General features: G+C 41.4%; 1 protein-coding gene across 5 annotated transcripts; it reads right to left on the bottom strand.

The window, feature by feature from the left end:
* Window positions 1-47: 47 nt before the first annotated feature.
* LOC115619132 (protein LSM14 homolog A) lies at window positions 48-24,900 on the bottom strand. Of its 5 annotated transcripts, none has more exons than XM_030511177.1 (9): window positions 24,665-24,899; window positions 15,109-15,272; window positions 13,579-13,711; window positions 12,762-12,881; window positions 9,982-10,158; window positions 8,734-8,913; window positions 6,898-7,069; window positions 1,428-1,656; window positions 48-528 (listed from the first exon to the last, which is right to left on the bottom strand). In XM_030511177.1, exons 1-9 carry the CDS (start codon window positions 24,783-24,785, stop codon window positions 505-507), a joined length of 1,320 nt encoding a protein of 439 aa, XP_030367037.1. In that variant the 5' UTR covers window positions 24,786-24,899; the 3' UTR covers window positions 48-504. The 5 variants fall into 5 exon arrangements, 4 of the variants coding, with proteins under 4 accessions (XP_030367037.1, XP_030367036.1, XP_030367038.1 ...); XM_030511176.1 differs by having other exon boundaries at window positions 12,762-12,884; window positions 24,665-24,898; XM_030511178.1 differs by lacking the exon at window positions 9,982-10,158 and having other exon boundaries at window positions 12,762-12,884; window positions 24,665-24,898.

The raw sequence follows: 24,900 nt of genomic DNA, 5'->3' as shown, positions 1-24,900 counted from the left end.
GTATTTACTTTGTGTACATAATTTGACTGACAAAGCAAGTTTTCTACTGTCCAGCACCCTAGTTGATAAAAGTACAACTATCTCAAAAGGGATATTACAGGATTTCCAAAAAATAACCTTCAGTTGGTCAAAACACTCACAGTATCGACGGCCTTCTGCATACAATTGTCCTTACAGCTTGATAATTGCTTCAGATAGAGTTTAGTAATAAGAAAAATCCTTTTGGGGATGAAAAAATAAACCCCATCAAAGTACTGCTTTATAATTAACTACACACATAAGAAATTGCTCATCCTTCTGTCTCAAATATATTTAATGCTCACTGTTTTCAAAGATGGCCATTTTTCAAAAGTAACTGCATTACACCCCTTTGAAATTCAATAGTTAAATCCCAGTGCTGGTGACAAGTATACAGCAAGTTAACTTCATTCTTTGCAGAGATTGAAGCTAATTCTCCGGATCAAGAAGATCTAGACGTTCACCCAGTTTCAGCTTTCCTGTAGACTATGCAGCAACTTTGTTGTCTTTCTAGAGGGAACAACAGTAGAAGGTTAATTTTAAGATGGAGGGGAATCACAAATTAATCTGGGCAACGGCATTAGGCCAAGATGCAACTGCGATGGCTCCTTCCCATCTTCCGCAATGGGAAAGAAGGCATCCCTGTGCGACCAGGTTAGTGTTTGGTCAATGCTCCCTTACCTGGCACATGCTGAAGCAGCTCATCACTTGGACTAGACATGTGGCACAAATCCTTGGTCTTTACACCACCTCCCACTTATTGGGAAGGCTGTGAAATCTTTTCATGCAGAAATTCAGATCTTTGATCTTCCACCCCTCATTTCAATTCATGCTCTGCTACCAAAAATGTCTTTGAATTACAGGACTAATTGTTGCAAACTAACAAAGGAATAACTGAGGGACAGTCAGAAACCTTTAGCCATGAAAAAAAGGCTCCCCCCCTTTTTTGTTTTTATTAAAAATATTTACATCTTCAGACATAAATTAACCGCTCATGCAGTAAACTACCAGAGAAAGTTCTTCTGTCCCAGTCAGAGTTATAAAAGCCTACATTTCCTTGCACCAATACAGTTAATTACATTTGTTACCAATTATGAACAGGATGCCAGTATTACTGCTGTCGCTTCACAAGCCAATGTTCCAGTTGAATATACACACTTGATGCCAAGAAAAATGGCTCGCACTGAAATTGTTAAAAGATTTTGGCTTTCCAAGCAACTGAGCTCTGTTGTTTCCAATGTAAATTGGAAAATTTACTTGCAAAATATTATTCAGGAAATTCTAGTTCAATATCAAATTTAAGAGGAGGAGTAGTTGTGTTGTTTTTTCTTTTCCCCTCTCTCTTTTTTTTTTACTACTAGTTTCCAAAAATAGTGGATCAGGTCATAGTAACATTAAATATATTTTACCCTATATTCAAAGTCAGCAAATTCCCTGCCTCCACGACCTCCTCTGAATCCACCACGGAATCCTCGGGGGACAGTGAAGCCACCTCTTCCACCTCCTCGCCCTCTTCCACCTCGGAAGCCAATCCCCCCTCTGCTTCTGTACCCTCCACGGCCACGATTGGGACGCAGTGGTATCCCAAAGGTCTCTGCATTTAGCCTTCTTTCCTCAGCCCAGGTGGGTCGCCGTTCTCTGCCACACAAAAGGAACAAGGATCATTTTAAAAAACACACTTCAGAAGGAGGACTGCCTGGCTTAGAATCACCAGAAAGCCCCTGAAATAAAAAATGATACATTAATCCCACTGTACATCTTCATTATCCCTTCTGCAAGAATCTAGGTATCTGCCACAATTAATTTCATTCAACAAAAAGGGATGTTACAGTAACACTAATTAAATGCCGAGGTGAGTATCTCCAGAGAGGACGCCTTTAACACCGGAGCAGGGGGAAGCACAGCGTCCAGGAGCCTCAGTTCGGAGCGGCAAGAGCGACCGAGGGAGCCTCAAGTCCTCGACAGGACTTGCCCAGGAGCCGGCAGCTCAGCTCACGTGAGCAGCTGACTCACAGGGGGCGGCGCCAGGAGTGACGGCACCAGCCCTCAGTGGGGAAAAACCCATCCCAGGGAGCGCGAGCGACCAGGGCGTGGCGCAGCAGTTTGAGTGGGTAGCGAGCGGGATGGTGAGCACTCGCCTCAGGAGCAGGGCCCGCTGTGGGAGCTCTGCCCCGGCGGTGGCCAGCGTAGGCACCCAGACAGAGCCGATGAGAGGGGAGGCTGCGGCGCAGACCTCGGAGTGTAGAAAGTGCCTCGACTGGTCTCTTGAGGTGAGGGTGCACAATGGACAGGGCTGCACTCGGTGTGCCCTGGTGGAGGTCCTCCTGCAGCAGGTGGCTGAGCTGCGGGAGGCTGTTGGTGAGCTAAAAGATGCCAGGGAAGCTGAGAGGGAGCTGGGCTGCTTGCTTCAAGCCCAAACTGCGCAGGGGCTGCAAACGTCCGGCATTGCTCATATAGGAAAGAAGGAGGGCAGCAAGCCAGGAAGCTGGGAATTAGTTATGAGAAAAACTAACAAAAAAAGGAGGAAGAGGACAATTAACGACAAGGGGCTTCCTCCTAAGTCTGATGTCCCCACCCAGAACCGCTTCGCAGTTCTGCAGGGGGCTAATGAGAAAGCACCCACCACAGCTAATGAGCATCCTGCTGATGCACCAGTAAAGAGGATCGCTACTGATGCCTCCAGGAAAAAGCGGAGGGTCATAGTAGTAGGGGACTCTACTTTGAAAGGCACAGAGGCACCCATCTGCCGGCCTGATCCAGTCTCGAGGGAGGTGTGTTGCCTGCCAGGGGCTCGGATCAGGGATGTTGCCAAGAGGCTGCCTGCTCTAGTAAGTCCTGCTGACTATTACCCCCTCCTAGTGGTCCACGTGGGTGCTAGAGATATAGACAGCAGTAGCCTGGAGAACATTAAGGAGGACTACAGAGCCCTGGGAGAGGTGGTTAGGGGCTCTGGAGCTCAGATAGTTTTTTCATCGATCCTCCAGGACAAAGGGGAGGACCTTAAAAAAGCTAGGCGCGTTTGGCAGGTTAATAAATGGTTAGAATGGTGGTGCCATAGTCAGGGGTTTGGCTATTTAGAACATGGGGCTCCATTTGGGAGGCCAGGTCTACTGGAGGCTGGTGGAGCTGGTCTGACAAAGAAGGGGAAGAGCTGTTTTGGTAGGAGGCTTGCCAGGCTGGTCAAGAAAGCTTTAAACTAGATATGTTGGGGGAGGGGAGCACTGATCCATCCCAACACTCCTGGTCAGTTGCCAGCACCTGTAATAAGTGCTTGGAGCAATGTAGAGATGTTCCAGCTGCCCCAGCCATTGAGTCGGCTTCATTTGGAGCTCGGCTAAGGTGCCTCTATACAAACGCCTGTAGTATGGGGAACAAGCAAGAGGAATTAGAGATGTGTGCAAGGCTACGGGAATATGATGTCATTGGTATCACAGAAACATGGTGGGATGGCTCCTATGACTGGAGTGTCAGAATGGAAGGTTACAGGCTGTTTAGAAAAGACAGGCCAGGCAGACGGGGAGGGGGCATTGCTATCTATGTCAGTGATAGGCTAGAGAGTATGGAACTCTGTCTGGGGACGGGTGATGAGGTAACAGAGTGTTTGTGGGTCAGGACCGAAGAGAAAACAGCAATGGGGGACATTACAGTGGGGATCTGTTACAGGCCGCCTGATCAAGAGGACTCCGTGGATGAAGCGCTCTACAGACAGATAGGAGCAGCCTCACGCTCGCAGGCCCTTGACCTCATGGGGGACTTCAACCATCCTGACATCTGTTGGAGGGACGGTACGGCCCGGCACAAGCAATCCAGGAGGTTCCTCGATTGTGTGGAAGACAACTTCCTCTTTCAAGCAGTAGAGGAGCCGACGAGGAGAGGTGCCCTGCTTGACCTCATGCTCACCAACAGGGAGGGACTGGTTGGAAATGTGACGCTCCAGGGCAGCCTTGGCTGTAGTGATCACGAGATGGTTGAGTTTGAGATCCTCAGGACAGTGAGAAGAGCATGCAGCAAGCTCACTGCCCTGGACTTCAAGAAAGCAGACTTTGGCCTCTTCAGGAACCTCCTTAGTAAGGTTTCATGGGATACAGTCCTAGAGGGCAGGGGGGCCCAAGACTGCTGGTCGATATTCAAGGATCACCTGCTACATGCTCAAGAGTGTTGCATCCCGACTAGAAGAAAGTGCGGCAGGAGGGCCAGGAGACCTCCATGGATGGACAAGGAGCCGCTGAGGAAACTTAGAGGGGAAAAAAGAAGCTTATAGAAGGTGGAAGCGAGGACAGGCGGCCTGGGAAGAATATAGGAGCATTGCCCGGGAAGCTAGGGACCAGGTTAGGAAAGCTAAGGCCCAGCTAGAATTAAGTTTGGCAAGGGATGTAAAAGATAACAGGAAAGGATTCTATAGATACGTAGCAAATAAAAGACAGACTAGGGACAACGTGGGCCCTCTCCGGAAGCTATCAGAACTGGCTACCATGGATTTGGAGAAGGCTGAGGTTCTTAATGACTTCTTTGCATCAGTCTTCACCAGCAAATGCTCTGACCACACCACGAAAGTCTTGGAAAGCAAATGCAGGGATTGTGAAAATGAAGACCTTCGGCCCACTGTAGGAGAGGATCAGGCTCGAGACCATCTTAAGAACCTGAATGTGCACAAGTCCATGGGACCTGATGAAATCCATCCACGGGTCCTGAGAGAGCTGGCGAATGAAGTTGCTAAACCACTGTCCATCATATTCGAAAAATCCTGGCAGTCAGGTGAAGTTCCTGATGACTGGAAGAAGGGTAATATAACCTCCATTTTCAAGAAGGGGAAGATGGAAGACCCAGGGAACTACAGACCAGTCAGTCTCACCTCTGTGCCTGGCAAAATCTTGGAACAGTTTCTCCTGGAAAACATGCTAAGGCACAAGAAAACCATGAGGTGGTTGGTGACAGCCAACATGGCTTCACTAAGGGGAGATCCTTCCTGACCAATTTGGTGGCCTTCTATGATGGAGCCACGGAACTGATGGACAGCGGCAGAGCAGTTGATGTCATCTACCTGGACTTGTGCAAAGCGTTCGACACTGTCCCGCATGACATCCTTGTCTCTAAATTGGAGAGACATCAATTTGATAGATGGACCACTCGGTGGATAAAGAACTGGCTCGATGGCCGCACGCAAAGAGTTGTGGTAAATGGCTCGATGTCCAGTTGGAAACCTGTAATGAGTGGTGTCCCCCAGGGATCGGTGTTGGGACCGGTCCTGTTCAACATCTTTGTCGGCGACATAGACAGTGGGATTGAATGCGCCCTCAGCAAGTTTGCCGACGACACCAAGCTGTGTGGTTTGGTTGACATGCTGGAGGGAAGGGATGCCATCCAGAGGGACCTTGACATGCTTGTGAGGTGGGCTGATGCCAACCTTATGAAGTTTAACCAAGCCAAGTGTAAGGTCCTACACCTGGGTCAGGGCAATCCCAGGCACAGCTACAGGTTGGGCAGAGAAGAGATTCAGAGCAGCCCTGTGGAGAAGGACTTGGGGGTGTTGGTTGATGAGAAGCTTAACATGAGCCGGCTTCAGTGTGCGCTTGCAGCCCAGAAAGCCAACCATATCCTGGGCTGCATCAAAAGAAGCGTGACCAGCAGGTCGAAGGAGGTGATCCTGCCCCTCTACTCTGCTCTCGTGAGACCTCACTTGGAGTATTGTGTACAGTTCTGGTGTCCTCAACATAAAAAGGACATGGAGCTGTTGGAGCGAGTCCAGAGGAGGGCCACGAGGATGGTAAGAGGGCTGGAGCACCTCCCGTATGAAGACAGGCTGAGAAAGTTGAGGCTGTTCAGCCTGGAGAAGTGAAGGCTGCATGGAGACCTCATAGCAGCCTTCCAGTACCTGAAGGGGGTCTACAAGGATGCTGGGGAGGGACTCTTCCTTAGGGACTGTAGTGGTAGGACAAGGGGTAATGGCTTCAAACTTAAACAGGGGAAGTTCAGGTTAGATATAAGGAAGAAGTTCTTTACAGTGAGGGTGGTGAAACACTGGAATGGGTTGCCCAGGGAGGTTGTGGATGCTCCATCCGTGGCGGTGTTCAAGGCCAGGTTGGACAGAGCCTTGGACCATATGGTTTAGTGCGAGGTGTCCCTGCCCATGGCAGGGGTGTTGGAACTAGATGATCTTAAGGCCCTTTCCAACCCAAACTATTCTATGATTCTATGTATTAATAATACTGTAAGTTTCCCATATAGAAGGACACAATCTGTATCCTCTGCATACATCATCATATAATTAAATTTTAAAAAGCTGTCTGCAATTTAAAACAAGAAACAGAAAATAAGAGTTTGGAGTTACAGATGTTATTTTATCTATATGTCAGTACAACATCCCCCCACCCCATAATTCACAATAGGCCAACAATCCACATCATCTTGTCTACTAAGAAAGACAACAGCAAAAGATAAACTTTAATTTTCCTGAAATGCTGTCTTCCCATTCAAACACCATGACTGGCCGAGACAGTTGTGTGATCTACTTAGAAACCATTACCAAAGCAGAGTCATAATTGAATTAACTAAAGTGGTAATTTAGTAGCAAAATAAAACACAACACCTACTTCAGCAAATCTGTAAAGGAGATTCTAGAGTATGCACACCAAGTTCCAGAAGCATGGCTCTAAGACAACATTTAAAATATTTTCCTATTATTGCACTGCACTTGCCCACAAAGAAATTTTGTGCTTGGTATTCCTATTTTATTTTTTGCCCACTGCATGTGGAAATAAGTTTTACTCGCTTCTGAATCAGAGCTGATTGATTGTAGTGAGTAGTGCTGACACTACCTTGTGACATAAATATGTATTAAGTAGACTAACAAGCTTCCCCTTACCTGTTAATAGGCCATACCTATTGTCATCACAGGAGATGTTATCAAAGAAGGATTTGGTTTTGTCATAGTAGCAGTTGGGGCCAAGTGGATCTTCCTCATCCACATTCCCTTCACTATTTTGGTTATTAACACCTGAGTCACCTTTGTCTTCTCCATTTACAGGCTTCTCTGGTTTCTCAAGTTTATCTTCTGGAAAATAAAAGTAAACAGAAGCTTTCCAGACCATCATACTAAACAAAACAGCACTATTAACTTATTCCCAGACAGACAGAAACTATACTGAATGCTCAAAACTACAAAACCCCCTCCAAAATTTAATGGGAAAGTCAAATAATTCGACACAAATTAGGATGTTTTGCTAATGCTGTCTGGAGTTTTGATATCCTTTGTATTTGCTGCAGATTTAATTAAAACACATAAAACAAAACAAACAACCAACCAACAAAAAACAAACCAAAACAACCCACAAAACATGAAAAACCCCAAACAAAAAAAACCAGCAACAAAACACACACCCCCCCCCCCAAAACAACAACAAAAACAAACAAAAAAAATCCCCTGTGGTAGAATGGATTTGATAGCCATCTATTTTCTATCATCCCAGCTACCTCCTTTCCAGATTTAAAAGCCTCAGTCATTTGTCATAAAAGCCATTCATGTTTTTGCTCATCCCTGTTGCCCTTCTCCTTTCTCTTCTGGCTTTGCTGTTACCTCCTTTGAGACACAGGGCCATCATTCAAGCTATGCCATGAACTGACTTTATGATATATTTGTTTCCTAAATAATGCCTGAAAGTTCAGCTTACTGTTTTGACTGGCACTGAAAAGGAAGCTGGTGGTTCAGCAGAACTAGCTATTGCAATCTTAAAGTCTCATTCCTAAATGCTTACAAATTTACACCTCATAATGCTATGCATAAAATTCAGATAGCCAGCTCAACCTTTCCACAACACACACACACACACACACACGCAATTACCACTCTGCCTCATAAAATATTTCTATAGCTCTTTATGGTTTGCTTTCCCTTTCCTCTTTATTATTCTGAATAAAAAAAAAAAAAAATTAAAAAAGTATCAACATCAATCTGTCAACTCTTTTAAAAATGATCCAGAAAGAGGCAAACACCAGAGAACAAATCCTAGGGACTCCACTGGTGTTTTTTCTCTACACTGAAATCTGACCATTTATTCCTACCTTTTGTTTCCTGTTTTTTAGAAGTCATTTACTGAAACAGGGAACTCCCTATTTTAACCTATAACAATTTTGTCCAAAAATAGTAGCAGCAGTGTAACAAACAGGTGGCTGGTCACAAGAGAATGAGGTAATTAAAATAGAAGCCTGCTAGGAAAAATAAAGACAAACATGCTGGCAAGTATGGATTCAAACTATGCCTGTGTTTCCTTGGAAAAGGGTTAAAAGCAAAAGAAATGGTAGAAACTTCCTTACATTGAAACTCTTGTGCATCCTCCAGCAAAGTTTTGATCCCAAACTCATGTTTTTGTGACTGCTTTTGGTCTATTAATAATTGAAAACATAAACACAGGTTTTCTTTTATTGCATCTTTTCCAGAATTCAAAAGTAAACACTGCTGGGACTTCTGCTCAAGTAATCTTAATTTTTAACCAACAGACTTGTTAGAACATGATGTATATTTGCTAGTTAAAATTCCCTCAACTCAAATATTGATGCAAATATTTAAACAAATAGATGATCCCAGTTGACTTTTTTTTTGTTAAAAACTGCAAACAAGACTTAATAGGATATGCCTTTTACAAGTTGTTCTTCAAGATAGGATTAAAACAGCAAGACACAGTTTTTCCATGGTCAAATACAAAGCAAAAAGTGGTTTACCTTTTAATTTAAGTTTATTATGAAATTCTCTATCAATTTCCTCCTTGTTGAATTGTGCATTTGCACTTTCAAAGTCAAAGTCCTTCTCAAACTTCATTAAACCATCCCTCCTAATACCAAATCTTCCTCGACCCCCTCTGTGACCTCCACGACCTCTCCGTGCTGCAGGTCCACCTGGAACTGAAAAGAGGGAAATTCTGTTTAGTTTTGGTTTGTGGATTGGTTTTTCTTTGAGGGTGGTGGGGGTGGTTGGTTTTTGGTTTGCTTTTTAAAATTCCTGGGGTAATAGGTTGGGACTTCATGCATCCTCTTCCTCCACTTCTGTTAAAAGTCCTGTTGGAGCAGCTTGTAATTTGTAAATTCACTTACAGTAATTATGGCAGCGACACACAAAGCATAATGGTACTAAAGTTGGGTACTAAAAGACTTTCTAAAAGTCATAAAGCTTTTGGAAGAAGAGTTAAAATGTTAGTGGCTTTTCAGTCCAGTATTTCTGTAGAAAGATGACGGGTTTTATTTCATGCTATTGTGTTTATAAATCCATGAATACTGCTTGGTTTTGCATTTTTATTCAAATTGCTTAATATGGAGCAATTGGAAGAGATTTTTCTCTTTAATGTTGACCTTTTGTGCTTGCATGATTCTGACCCAATGCAAAGTTATTGTTACCTGCTAGAAACAATTATGTGAAATAATTCTAAATACATGAATTCTTTACTACTGTAATCTGAACTGCAAGTTCTCTGGCTGTTAGAAACAAAGTCCTAACGCTTGGCAAACTACACAGTGATGCATGTTAGCAGACTTTTAAAAAACTTAATGAAGCCTGGAAACAATGATTGCTATTTCTCAAAAGAAGATTTACCAATTTGTCTTTTGTTTTCATTTCTGAGTTCATTTTCTGATCTTGAAACCTTGTGTGCTTCAGCTAAAGCTGGAAATAAAGAAATTATTTGTTTATCCAATTAGGTATTTTTGATCATACTTTTGTATATAGTTATATAGTTCAGATTTCAAAAAAAATCCCAAACCTATAAAAAGTAAAACCACAAATTAAACTCGGGGGGGGGGGAATATTTTTTTTTTTTTTTAGAATATACGCTTGACTTCAAAAAGAAATATATATGATCCAGGTCTCTGCTGGCCAGTCAACCAGTAATGGACAGCAAGAAAATTCCTACACATTACCCTTAAAAACAGCACTTCATATGTGTATGGAAAAAAATAAGCCAAATTATTCAAAGCTACCTCGTCTGTGCTCCTGATTCTCTAATGATTTTTGGCTAGCAGACACCAAAGGTCTGGCTGGTACAGGACTCCTCCTCCCAACTGGCGCTGGAGTAGGCAGGTGGGCTGAAGCTGTTTGTACTGCTTGTTCCATGGTGGGGCTCCTTCTCAAATTATCTACCTGAGGGCTTGAACAACCTGGGACAAAGACAAAACCAAAACCCAAAGAGTTATTCCTCATCTACAAATTTGAGTTACTGGTCTCAACCAATCTAGACTGACAGGTTTATCTGCCTTACCAGTCAAGACAGCTGTGTCCAAAGAAGAAATAAATATTTCTGCACCCTCAGATCCACTAATCCAGAATGAAGGATATTTAGCAATTCCCCTTCCCCTAGAGTCTTAAAAGAAAAAAAAATGGGTAGGACGATTAATCCCTACCAATCCATCCATGATGTGCATTTAGCTGTGGAATGAAATTTTTTGATTGACTGGAAGTAAAAATACTCTTTCTGCCTCTCTGGAAAGGCAAGTGGAAAGTGACTGTTCCCAAAGGCAGACATGTAGTTATGATACTGAAATTTTATTTCATCTAACACACTCTGTTGTATGGTTACCACAAAGTAATGGCTAGGTGCTAGGCATAATGCACATGAAGGAGCTAGGAAAGCTTCCCAACAAAGTGCTGTTCATACATTTCAATTTACAGCATGAGTGACTGGAGCCAGAAGCATGTTTAGAATAGAGACATTTGATCCAGCCAGAAAAGTTTATGACAGCATACAGGTAAATCTACTAAGAAATTAGAATGAGATTCAAAACCCAGTAAGTAAAAGAGCAATGTTAAACCCCATTAAAAAAAAAAAAAAAAAAAAAGCTTAAGAAAACAACCAACCACAACAAAACCAACCAAACAAAAACCCACCACACCCAACAAACCAACCACACACAATCTATGAAAATGACAAATAAATATTTTTAAAAGAAAAAAACCACAGAGGTAAAAACTTGTTGGTGCCCCACAGGAGATTCGGTGTATGTTCACCTGGAACATGTGTCATACATTAAGTCCAAGGATCATACGGGTTTTAATTTCACCTACAGAAACCCAAGCTACTCTTTTCAACAGAGAAAAAGTAAATGCTCAGCATACTTTCCCCCCCTTCAATTAATGCAACAAAGTAGAACCTATTTTTAGCAATCCCCTCAACTAGCCCTAGAAAGTAGTCCTAACTGGTATACAAATCTCAAGAAGTCAGGAAAACCCTTGTTTGCTGTAAGTGCTTTGCCTTTTAACACAACTGCATAAACTTTAAAATAGCATTAAGAATATATCTTAGCACACACTTTTACAAGCAGCAATGAAGAGTCAAAGAGCAGGAAATAATGTCTTTATGAAGTTCAACCAACAAAGTGCAAGGTCCTGCACCTGGGTCAGGGGAATCCCAGGCACAGCTACAGGTTGGGTGGAGAAGAGATTCAGAGCAGCCCTGTGGAGAAGGACTTGGGGGTGTCGGTTGATGAGAAGCTTAACATGAGCTGGCTTCAGTGTGCGCTCGCAGCCCAGAAAGCCAACCGTATCCTGGGCTGCATCAAAAGAAGCGTGACCAGCAGGTCGAAGGAGGTGATCCTGCCCCTCTACTCTGCTCTCGTGAGACCTCACTTGGAGTACTGTGTACAGTTCTGGTGTCCTCAACATAAAAAGGACATGGAGCTGTTGGAGCAAGTCCAGAGGAGGGCCACGAGGATGATCAGGGGGCTGGAGCATCTCCTGTACAAAGACAGGCTGAGAAAGTTGGGGCTGTTCAGCCTGGAGAAGAGAAGGCTGCGTGGAGACCTCATAGCAGCCTTCCAGTATCTGAAGGGGGTCTATAAGGATGCTGGGGAGGGACTCTTCCTTAGGGACTGTAGTGGTAGGACAAGGGGTAATGGCTTCAAAGTTAAACAGGGGAAGTTTAGATTAGATATAAGGAAGAAGTTCTTTACAGTGAGGGTGGTGAGGCACTGGAATGGGTTGCCCAAGGAAGTTGTGAATGCTCCATCCCTGGTGGTGTTCAAGGCCAGGTTGGACAGACCCTTGGGTGACATGGTTTAGTGCGAGGTGTCCCTGCCCATGGCAGGGGGGTTGGAACTAGATGATCTTAAGGTCCTTTCCAACCCTAACTATTCTATGAGTCTATGGATTTTGAGGAGCAATCAATACATCTGCATGAAAAGTGAGGGTGAAGGTGCTCAACATTTGGTTCCTTTTTTCTTTGCCACTCAGAAAGCATAAAGAATTTCCTTTTTCTTTCTACTTTCTTTTTCCAGTATTACACAAACTACCCATACATTCTATTACTATTAAGCTGACTTAGCTGTCATGTCACTTTCTCTACAATCAGGTCTGTTGTTAATATTTATATAAATATACATTAATAAAGATTTTAAAATTGTAGGCTGAAGACTTCACAATTCAGTTGGCATGAAGTATCTTGACTTTTGTCATGTCAGCAATAAAACTAGATATTGAATTTCCATATGCACTTATTTGCTAACAGTATTCAATGGAACTAAGTCCTACTCTTCAATATAAATGCTTTAAGGAGAAAACCAAATGTATTGCTAAGTTACCTATGTAGCACACCAAGATAGGAAAACACTTTTAAAGAGGAAGTGCAAAGCCTCTCAGTGCTTTCTGGTTTTAATACCAAGTGTTTCATAACAGGCTTCAGCTGTTTAGTCAGAATTTCTGGCAACCACCTAAGTCACAGGGACACAATTGGTCAAAAATGATCAAAGACTTATTAAAAAAGATTTACCTTGAGACATCTGTGTTTTTAGTGATCTTGCATCTGTTGTAAATGCAGAACCAACTGCAGTGCTTTGGGACATGCTAGTGCTGGCTGAAGAGTCTGTTCCAAAAGATGTTAAAGAATCTCCTGCTTTGAAAGAAATAATATAGTTGCAAAACTTAGTTTAGACTTTTTTCTGGGGTTTTGTTTGCCTTTTTTTTTTTAAATTAGCACTAAATGATTAGTGAAGTCATATTAAGCAGTTATTCTAGAATACACATAAATCTGCCCTTCCCATACACTTTAAGAATAATGTGATATATGTATTCATAGAAAGTTGGCAAGACTAACATTTTGATGCTTTTTATTAAAAAAAAAAAACACCCCCAAACAAAAACCCAAAACCAAAAAAACCCCACAAAAAAAAAAAAAAAAAAAACGGCTAACTTTTATGTCACAAGTATTAACATAGCATAGTCATGATAGCATCTTATAGAGTAATAAAACAGTATTGGCATATATTTCCACTTAACATATTTTAAACAGAAATATGACTGTCACATCTTATTAACTGATATCAAGTTATGGCCAGTTCTACAGCTTTCCTTTCACCTGGCTAACATTTTCAGTACCAGGAGTAATGCTGACACCACAACAGTTACAGGAATGTAAGTTCCTATGAAAGACACTCTACTTTTGAGCTAAGTTGTGGGACTGATAAAGATTGAAGACTTTGGATCTGCCTTTAGGGCAAGACAGATGAAATTGTAGCACTGATTACTGTCTATGCACACACATGCAACTTCACTTATAGGAAAACACCAAATAATAAAAAGCAACATACCAACTCCAACAGCACTGAACTGCTGCCCCACCAGCGGGCTTGGACTAAACTGACTGTATGCAGGCATTCTGCCAAAAGGACCATAGGACCCCACATTCTGGAATGAAGATGCAGTTGAAGATCCTAATGAAGACTAAAGACAAAACACACTTGCAGAAATTCATGTTTACAGAAAAAGTAAGAAATAATTCTGCAAGGCAAGAAATGCAGAAATTAACACTATTTTTTCAATTTACCCTACCACTGTGGCCAATATGTATACAAGACCTCAACATTCATAAAGTTGCTTCTTTTAATATCAAGAATGTAACCCCTTTAACACAAGTGAAAACAGAAAAAAAAAATTTAATTACACACATTACTCTGTATGAAAACTCATAACAGACAACAGTTAGCAGAAAGCATTTTCACAAGTATTACACAGTTTAGAAAGTACTTTTACCTTTCCAAGATCACAAACTTGTGAAAACAGTACCATAAAATTCTGCAATCTTTTCCCTAAAACCTCAGATACTAGACTCTTTTGTCAAACACGTGTATAAGCTTGTGTCAACAAATTTGGAAAATGTCATCTTTTTCCCTGAAGTTTCAAATACCACATGAATAACAAAAGACCCAAACATACTGGAGAAAGGCAGGGTTATTACTATTATTGGGATTAGCGGTAATGTTATTTCACAGTTTTGTCACCCCCACTGACAGAAGAAGTTGCATTACATTTAGCAAAAGACCTCAGAGGACTGCAAGGGTACTTTGTAAAGAAGTATCAAGAATTTTATCTTATGGGATAGTTAAACATTAGAAATGTAAGCACTTGCATGGAATTACCAAGTTCCATTTGAACCAAGGATTTCCATCTTGCTCTCAGGGGCAATTTTTAAGACACCCCACACACAATCAACAAGCCAACAAATTTCAGTGATCAAAAATAACTAGCTCTGTCAGTTCATTTACTACAAAATAACAGATTAACCTTGAAGGCTTCAAGTTGTAAGTTGCTTTCTCTTCAAGCAACCAAGTATTCCTTTTTCAGGTAACTGCCCTTTAGTATGAAGCCTTTTTAAAAACACATAGCTAGATGAAACACTTTTTAGAGTCACAGTCAGCAAAAAAAGATGAACATGAAAAAAAACAGAACAAACAAACAAAAAAATAACTAATGATTTGGAGAGGTCTCAGCTTCTATTCCATTTGACTTATACCAAGTCTGATCTTTCCACCAAGTCTTGCATACATGTCCTCCTAAGCCCAGTACCTTTCAAAAAAAGGCATCAGGGTTTACCAAAAGTCATTAGTTGTTTTAGAAAAACTGATAGCTTTGGTATCCAGTGCTTTGTGCTGGAATTAGATTTCAACCTTGATTTTCACAGTTAAAAGACATGATTCAAAAGAAGAAAGTCTTTCCACAGTTCTTTACATTGGGTTATGAACTTTACAGCAACAAACATTTTTTAAACGCTCAGCTAGAGAGCACTTAAAAGCTACCAGGTTATAACAGCAACAAACATCTAAAAATATGTTTTTACTTACCTGAACAATAGCAGGGTCCTGTGGCAAAGAACACTGAGGCTTTGGTGGCTCACAGACAGTCAGGTCTTTAATGTCACTGCCACGGAATATAATATACTCAAAGACTTCATCACGAGGTGGTATAGGTCTATCAGTTGGTCTATCTTCTGTACCAAAGGAGCGAACTGCAAAATTGGGAAGGCAGGAAAAAGATAAAAGCATCCTGCATTCAACAAAAAAAGGTTTCAAATATACTTCAGAGACCAACAGCTTTAAATAAAAAATAAAATTTTGTTCAACAACAGAAAAAAAAAAAAAAACCACCAAAAAACCCCACAAACCAAAAAACCCCCAAACATAAAAAGGCAGCATATCCATTGTTATTATCAACTGCTCAGATGTAAACAAGTCATTTGATCTTAGAAACGTCAGTTGAAAATCAAGCAGAAAGATACCTATTTCTCACTGAGACATCACTTATACTATCACTCACATTGATTATTTTGACTGGTTTGTGATAAGAGGAAGCAACAAAGCAGATTTTTTGCAAAGTTAACACTTTCTGAACATTATAGCAATAGGAACACCAACAAAGTCTGGTACATCATTCCTGTGAATCAAGGACTACATGAGTTTGCATTCATATTCTGCACTTGCAAATCAGGGAAAAAAAAAAAAAAATGTTAACACTACTAGAAACTAGAATATTAGAAATTACCTAAAACAAAGTATTTCTCAATAGATTCAATGTCTGAATCAAGATTTATATAAAAATTAGGAATTCTGTGGTATGTATATACAATTTTCGGTAAGCAAAAGGCATTCTTGGGCAACATGGTTTAGTGTGAGGTGTCCCTGCCCATGGGAGGGGGGTTAGAACTAGATGATCTTAAGGTCCTTTCCAACCCGAACTATTCTATGATTCTTCTTGCTGGTGTACGATTCTCACGATCTCTGCCAAATTAAGTAAACTCACTGGGGCCCAACTATCTTCCTAAGTGGGCCTGCATAGCGTGCAACATACCAAGACATTAAATTTATTTGTATGTACTTAGCTGAATTTCAACAGTTTTCAGATTGCATAGCAATGAAGCTTATCATGCTTCTGCCTTTGTGCTACATATAATCACTACCACTGTATATGGATAACATCATTTTACTTTCATTACCCTCTCAAAGACTTTTCCTCACCTTAAGACTGCCAACCCTAGGTGAAAATAAAGTAAAACAAAATTTGAAGAGATATGTCTTCAAGAGCTAGAGTTTTGTAAGCAAAAAGTAAACAATGAACTAAAACCAGAGAAGAAAAAACAATCATGACAATCACATTCTACTGAACCTCAACTTGCAGAAGCTTTAATAATCCCTCATGACTGTCTTTTCTCTAAACTTTTAAGAGCTTTTTGTTTGCTTTGTAAGGTACTACAGGTTATACTGAGTAAACATCCATATTTTGCTTTAATTTACCAGAATTAGTTTTCCCTCCATTTTCAAATGCATCTACAATTTGGAGACACCACTAGGCACTTATTTGCAGCCATAAAACCAGTAGCCAAGAAAAGCAGTTTCCCATAGAGCTGTATAAAGCAATATCAAGTCATTTCTCAGGCTGAACCAACCACCTTCCATCACTGTTGCTTCTTTTAGTACTGCATAAACAGTCAAGTATCACAAATCTTTGAGAAACATAATTCAGGGGTAAAGAGATCAACTCCACATTACAATGAAAAATAACATTAAGTGGTTACAATTATTTTGTTCATACTTATCTGCTGAGCTTCATTTAATCAACTTTTTCTGTGCATTTGAAAGTCTGCTCTGAATGGAACTAAGAACTGGTAAATGCTCCATCCCTGTCAGTGTTCAAGGCCAGGTTGGACGGAGTCTTGGGTGACATGGTCTAGTGTGTGGTGTCCCTGCCCATGGCAGGGGTGTTGGAACTAGATGATCTTCAGGTCCTTTCTAATCCTAACTGTTCTGTTCTATTTTACTATTAACACTAACACCACATAACACTTATAAGGAACAGTTTTAACACCTGGCAATCACCTTTCTTCTAAGCTTCCCCCCCCCCCCCGCAAATGAACCACCTAACTTTCATCTAATGACAACTTAAAAGACATAAAGGGATTGTACTATGTGTCAAAAAGAATTTATCTTTCTCCCTATCATAAAATTATGAAAACATCAAAAGGAAGTATTTTCAATATGAAAAATTAGAATTCATCTTTAAGACATTCAGCTGTCTTTGCAATTAGATCAAGACACTGATATGGTCATCAGTGGTTTTGCACTGAAACACATTAACAGTTGCTACTAAGATTTTGGGGTTTTTTTTCCTCTACCCCTCCCCTGCCTCAAACCAGACTCGTTTTAGTGCAACTTTCTGCAAAACATAAAGACAATTTCATCCAATAAGGATTCACTCTGGTAGAGAGAGGTAAGCAAACTCCTCTGATTTGGGGTTCAGTTTTCCCATCTCACCCCAAAGCAACAAAAATAACCACCTCCAAGTCTAATTTCCTTCTAAAACAAGGAACCAGAACTGCACATGCAGCAATCTAAGAAAGCTGTTTAAGACAAGGGCTACTTGATGTTTTTGCAGTGTCTATCCCAACTAGGTCCCTTCAGATAATATTATAACAAAGACTTGAATGTTACTTTTAATATTTTGCAAAGGGATAGCTATCTTTACAGTTTCTTCCTAGCTTGGATCAGGATTTAACATAATCTGAGCTCATCAAAGAAAAAGTCCAATATTAAAGGTGGTCAGTACAATAGGATTTTAGAAAGAAATAGCTTTTACCATAGTTTTGCATAATCAGAAATACTAAGTTGCCAGAGTATGAAAACACAAAGTATTGGAGCAGCAGCAGTCTTGGAGCTCTATCCAGCTCTGTCTCTTGGGGTGTTTCCTCAGACTACATCCTTCCTCCAGAATAAGGTACATGGGTTCATATATAGTAAAACACTGAAGAGTGAGAGGAAATTAAAATAAGCATGTGAAAGATAGCATAGTCTTGTAACACTTATCAGAACTATGGTAAACCTATTTAATCTTATCTTGTCAATTTAAGTGTGGTGGGGTTGGTTGTTGGGTTTTGGTTTTGTTTGTTTTTGTGTTTGTTTCCCCCCCCATGTGTGCATTTTGGGGGTGGGGTTTGTTTGTTTGGGGGGGGACTGGTTGGTTGATTTGTTTAAATGAGCTAAACTGGCTTAGGGACTTGCAAACAAAACATGTTAAAAGCAAACTTATTAACTTATTTTTTTGTCAATTTAAATATACACAATTAAGTAGCTAGCTAGAAAGAAACTAACACCAATGAGCCTGACAGGATTCATGTATGTGACATTATGCCCAAGTAGAATCATAAAATCAACTATGTTGGAAGAGACCTTTAAGATCATAAAGCCCAACCATTACCCCAGGACTGCCAAGACCACCACTAAACCATATCACTGAAGGCCTCATTTACACAGTTTGTGAACACTTCCAGGGATGGTGATTCCACCACTTCCCTGGGCAGCCTGTTCCAATACCTGATCACCCTCTCTGTGAAGAAATTTTTCCTAATATCCAATCTAAACCTGTTAACTGTCCCTTCTTCCCCAGGTGATAAATTCTCTTTTTTCCCCCGAGTTCAAGCAATATCTCCACCAATTTCATATTACAGTGCTGTGAGCAAATTTCTGAACAGATTTTTACTGACTCCAGTGTTACTACTATACTATATTTTAATGGATATTACTATATTACACTACTATAGCATCCAAGGAAAACATTGCAACTGTCTCTATCAGTTAACAGAAATTATTACCTGTTGATTAACATAGAAAATTAGTGTTAATCAGAAGCCAAGCTATATATTCTACTAGCAAGAAGACTCTCTTCCCATACAATGTGAATTATTGTAAATAGATAGTTCAGTCTCTGTATGCAGCACTGACACAATCTTGCCAGCCTTACTTTGTATGTAGCATACATACATGGAAACCAGGTTTTCCCCACTAATGCACCGATGAGAAGCGTGACAACTAAAATTTGACAAGTAATTTTAATTGCCATCTCTCTTCAAAACATCACGACCCTTTCTCTATAAGCATGCTGAGATGCCTGCACACCACATTACAGGAAAAGCATTAATGCAAAGGAGGCAGCTTGTGGCAGGCTCATACCTTCAGAACAATTAATTCAGCCTGCACTGCCTTACTCATAGAGGTGGTGAGTTAAGGAGATAGAAGGGAAGCAGCCAGAAGTGGGCTTTGACAAGGTGAATTTTTCTGCTGTGATACACTATGCACAGCGTTGGTTTGGCACATGTGCCTTAAACCTCAAGACATGGAGGGATCATGTCATTTAACTAACCAAAAAAAAAACAACACACCAAAAAATACCAACTTCAGAAAAATGTGATACAAATTTAACCCTTCCCTTTCCAGCTCCCACCCCTCGACTATAAGAAATGCTCAAGTGTCCACAAGAATTTAACTTTCTCTGTCTACATTTCCAAGCCTCTCACCCAATTAATATTGCATAAAAGTCTAAAAGAAAGGGAAGTTTTCTCTTTCATATGTCATTAAACTATGGAAAAAACTATCACAGAAATTTAACTACTAAAATTACTGAAAGCTATTTCATTAATATCTATTGTTATTAATAACAATGGTTCCAAATGCAAGTCCCAATGGTGATAAGTGAAAACTGATGCATTATACCAAAGAGACAGGAAATAATTTTCTGTTTCTTATACGCATATGCCTACAGATTCCCTGCTGTCAGAGAACAATGCCTTTTCTGACCTAATACGGTTATTCTTACACAGCTAACCAAAATTAAATTCTCAAAATCAGTGCCTTGAAATAGAAAGACATTATGCATTATTAGCATGAAAGATCACATCTAGGTTTTAATGCTGCAACATGTAAGATCAAGCACAATCCACCATGATTATTCTGTAACTACCCCAGGTAGGGCAGCAAACAGTTTACAGCAAGAAAATTTTACTCCTAACTATGGCTTGTAAACACTCTATTCTTAAATTGGTTGGACTTAATGATGCTGTCATGGTTTGAGCTCAGCCGGTATCTCGGAACCATGCAGCCGCTCACTCACTCCCCTCCTTCTTCCTCCCCCCACTCCCGGAGGGATGGGGAGGAGAATCGGAAGAATGTAACTCCCACAGGTTGAGATAAGAGCAGTCCCGCAACTAAGGTATAATACAAAACCACTACTGCTACCACCAATGATAATAATAAGAGAAATAACAAGGGGAGAGGATACAATTGCTCACCACCTGCCAACCCATACCCAGCCCGACCCGAGCAGTGATCTGGGCCTTCGGGTAACTCCCCCCGGTTTATATACTGGGCATGACGTGCCATGGTATGGAATACCCCTTTGGCTAGTTTGGGTCAGGTGTCCTGTCTCTGCTTCCTCCCGGCTTCCCCTCCTCCCTGGCAGAGCATGAGACTGAGAAAGTCCTTGGTCAGAATAAACATTACTTAGCAACAACTAAAAACATCAGTGTTATCAGCATTGTTCCCAGGCTGAAAGTCAAAAACACAGCACTGCACCAGCTACTAAGAAGGAGAAAAATGACTGCTGTAGCTGAACCCAGGACAGATGCTTAAAAAAGTATGAACTAGAAGGACATCCCAAGTTAATTTAACTTGAAACTTCAGAATAAGAGCAGATAGCTTTTGGTTCCAAACACTAGCTCTGAAAAGCTGGCAATCCCCCCCCAGTATACATCAATAACATATAAAAACCTCAAATACTTGTATAATTTGCTTAACAGTTGTAATCTGATACAGATAGGAGTTTTCCCTGTTATTTAACACTTGCACTTTAACACTTTGTGAAAGACTGTACTGCTTTCCCTTATCAGACTCCAGCTTAGGACAAAAATGCTGTTGTTTAAACAGTTGCTATCTTCCTCTAATTTGCAAGAGGGGCCACAACTTTTGCTAGTAAAAGGATTGCAGCTTTATAAATAAAATGTTGATTAGAGAACTATAGGAGATTGCCCCTCAGTAGGCAAAGACTACAATCAGTACCCTGTTAGCAACCCAAAAATCTTATTTCTGTCTAAAACCCCAGAAGATTTAAGCTAAGTGAAGTAATTCCATATGTACAACTTTATGAGATTAATCTCGACTTCAGTTTAGCCTGCACAAGTCCTACTGTTAGGCAAATCTGTAGTTATTCAAGAACGGATTCTACCTCTACTTTTGCACTTTATGTCACAAAACTTCAGTTAGGAAATAAATAATGATAAAACACCCTGCATTCAAGCCAGCTACCTAGCAGAGCAACTGAAAGTGCTGAGTCATCTTTTGAGGCTTTTCTTGTCTCTTTCTGGCAGACAGTTTGACATTTGTGGTAAAGATCCATAGTAAACAGTTCTGGTATGACTTCTGGACTCACCACAGGAAGAAGAGATAACTATTATCCGATCAACATATTTACAGCTACAGACAGTTCAAAAGGAAGATCTGCTTTTTTCACATAAGGACCTGGCCATAATTAACCACACTTGCCACCTTACATATAAGCTATCATACTACATTCATGTGACCTAAACCTTCATTTATTCAGAACCTTTAATACTCTAGTGTTGAGCATTTTGTTCATGAGCAAAGTGAACTGTTTTACAGTCTGATCTGGTTGTTATCAGCTTCCAGATTAATCCAAATATTTTTGGTTCCAGGTGGCCTAGAAATACTGGTTTATTCTCTTCTGAATCATGACACTATATTATAAAACACATTCTTTCAGCTAACTCAGCTAAGTTTTATTAAAGCAGATTTAATGGTTTAGATTTACATTTCTGATGAGAGCTATGGGAAGAGAGTAGATCAGATTTGGAACTGCAGTTTGATCTATCTTACATATGTACACTTTGGCAGATATGCCATAATACGACTTGAGAATATTCTCGCTCTTGAGAAGTCATGCAAAATTGGCTTGGTCAGTAGTAAAACTGTCTAATTTAGAGCAAGGCTATCGCAAGTTCCTCAAGGATGAGATTCTTCTAAGTGCTTTTGTACAAACCTTAACAATCACAGCATGCAACTGGAATTTCTAATGGTGCTCTGTTTTTTCTCATATAAATACTAGCTGTGGTTTTTAAACAGATAATTCCAGCAAGGTAATTTAACCTAAAGGCAATTTTAGAAGTAAAAAACACATCATGAAAGCTAAATGACCCATAAATGAACTATGCAAGCCTGGGACCAAACCAACTATAAGGCATTTCAAAGCATTTTGAATGTAAGAATTTACAGACCAAAGCGATCTATTTCTTAAATACTTGTCAGCGGGGAGAAGGGGAAAAAGAGGGCCTCATAGTGACAAGGCACACAAACAAGCATTACCATAAAGGCCAATGCAAGATGAAAGCTAACAAACTGCTACACAGTATCAACTCCACAGCCCAACTATTATACACACTGACTATGTAAAATGCAACAGGTTGTCATTATGCTGAACTGCTAAACCTATCATACCAAACAGGAACTGAGGTTCAGAATACTCTCAGTCTCAAATATTTAGTTTACACAAAGAACAATTTTCCCCCTTTCCTAATGTCTGGATAAACTCTCTGCTTTTATATATGCATTTAGATTATTTAGTGAGACTTTATGGAGTCAAGTGGAAAGTAAAATACCGCTGAGTTTTGCAGAATCTATTATAAGTTATTAAAAATTCTGACTTAATTTTTTACCTCAATATTACACAATCACTGCCGTGGCTAATACACTTGCGTTGAGTGCACATTATCATGCACAAGAAACAGCAAAGTCCTTCGATGCCCAGTTTCAAAGATCCTCTTCTCTTTTTTAATTTCCCAGTCTTACTCTCTTCTCAGTAGACATATCTTTGTGGAGTCATATTTGAAGGACAGTGGACATGTGATGAGCCAGCCATATGAGGGCCTCTTCTAAGCATGCAGCTGCATACCAAGAAGAAGATAAGAGGATGTGAACCAGCCATCAGAGAGCTTCTTCTAAACACGTAGCCGCATACCAAGAAGAAGATAAGAGGAAGAAAACATCTGCAGTCGGATACATGGGAAGAACACCAGGAATTAGGTGATCCAATAAGGACACTTACCGAGCCGCGTGATTGCCTCGTGCAAGAGGGCTTTTACCAATCAAAAGGCGCGTGACCGCATGTAGAGATAGAAAACTCTGTATATAAAGGGATCGTGGGAACAATAAAGTGGCTTCTGCTTGATCCACATTGAATCGTGTAGGGTCCATTGTCGTCTCTCCTCATATCTTCCTAACTTTCCTATACATACTGTCCTGGGTTCAGCTGTAGCAGTTATTTTCCTCCTTCCTAGTAGCTGGTGCAGTGCTGCGTTTTCGACAAACCACGGCACATCGTGCCCAGTATATAAACTGGGGGGAGCCACCCGGAAGACCCAGATCACTGCTCGGGTCGGGCTGGGTATCGGTTGGTGGGTGGTGAGCAATTGTATTGCGCATCGCTTGTGTTTAGTGTTCCTTTTCCTTTCCCCTTTTAGTTTTATATTCTCTCCTCTTGTTATTTCTCTTATCATTATTATTATTGGTGGTAGTAGCAGTAGTTTTGTATTATACCTTAGTTACTGGACTGTTCTTATCTCAACCCGTGGGATTTACATTCTTTCTCCTCCCCATCCCTCCGGAAGCAGGGGGAGGAAGAGGGAGAGTGAGCGAGCAGCTGCACGGTTCTGAGTTACCGGCTGGGCTTAAACCACAACGCGTACACACACACATATATTCTCTGGACAATATATTCTCATGCCAGCATCTGTACTCAACTTCGATTTATACAATGCCATACAGCTACCTCCGAAATGAAGAGCTCACGATCAGCCTTCTTTGTTGATAGCCTAGCACTTACAAGATCCCCTTTAGACCCCAGTTATCTCCTAAGCCCAGGATGCATAAAAGTTCAGTCGTACGCAGCCCTGTACCCTGTAGGTCTGAAACTCTTAGGATGTAAAGAAATCCTATTTCCAGTCTCCCCCTCCTACTCCCTTTTACACATTAACTCTGGACCACTTCCACCGCAAAGGGCATCATTCTTTTACTCTACTCGGAAATCCTATGAGCAGCCCCTAACTAGGTAACGTTCTTGGCTCCCTTTCGCGACGGTCCCACGGCAGCCACTCTGAGCCTTTTATACCACACACACCCCCCACCCCCGAAACCAGGGGAACAGCCCGCGCCGCAGGAGCAGGGGCCTCCGCAGCGCTGTCTCGCCACCGCTCCTAACCCCTCACTCACTTCCACCTCTGCCGGGAAGCGTCGCGGGTCGCCCCAGCCCCACCGCAGACACTCCGTCGGGGAAGATGGCGGGAGGACGCGCCTCCGGCCGAAACTACGTGGGCTCTTACCAAAGCTCTGCCAAGACTCTCGCAGCTGCTGCTAGGCCCTCGCAGGCTGCAGGCCTCCCCATCAGTACAACACCACGGACGACTTCGCCGTAGTTTCAGCTTCTTGCTCGATCCCCAACTGGCCCCCAGGGGTGCCGCTCCCCTCCCGCCCCCTCCCTGGGACATTGCTGGGCCACCAGGTACCTTACCCTTGGCCAGCGCCACAGTGGAGTTCTCGGTGTCGATAGTGTACAAGATCCCTTCATAGCGGATCTCGGCCTTAGAAATAAGGCTGATCTTGCTCCCGATGTAGGGCGCTCCCCCGCTCATGGTGCTGGCTTCTCGGTCAGGGACAGGCCCTCTTCCTTTTGAAGCTTAGGACGAACAACTAAGCAAGCCCAGCTCAGAGTCGTAGTAGGCGCTCTACTCCTCCCGCTTCGAGCCC

This window comes from Strigops habroptila, chromosome W, assembly GCF_004027225.2.
Source record: "Strigops habroptila isolate Jane chromosome W, bStrHab1.2.pri, whole genome shotgun sequence".
NCBI lineage: Eukaryota > Metazoa > Chordata > Aves > Psittaciformes > Psittacidae > Strigops > Strigops habroptila.
The sequence above is the reverse complement of the archived record's forward strand: the minus strand, read 5'-3'. Positions and strand labels throughout refer to the sequence as shown.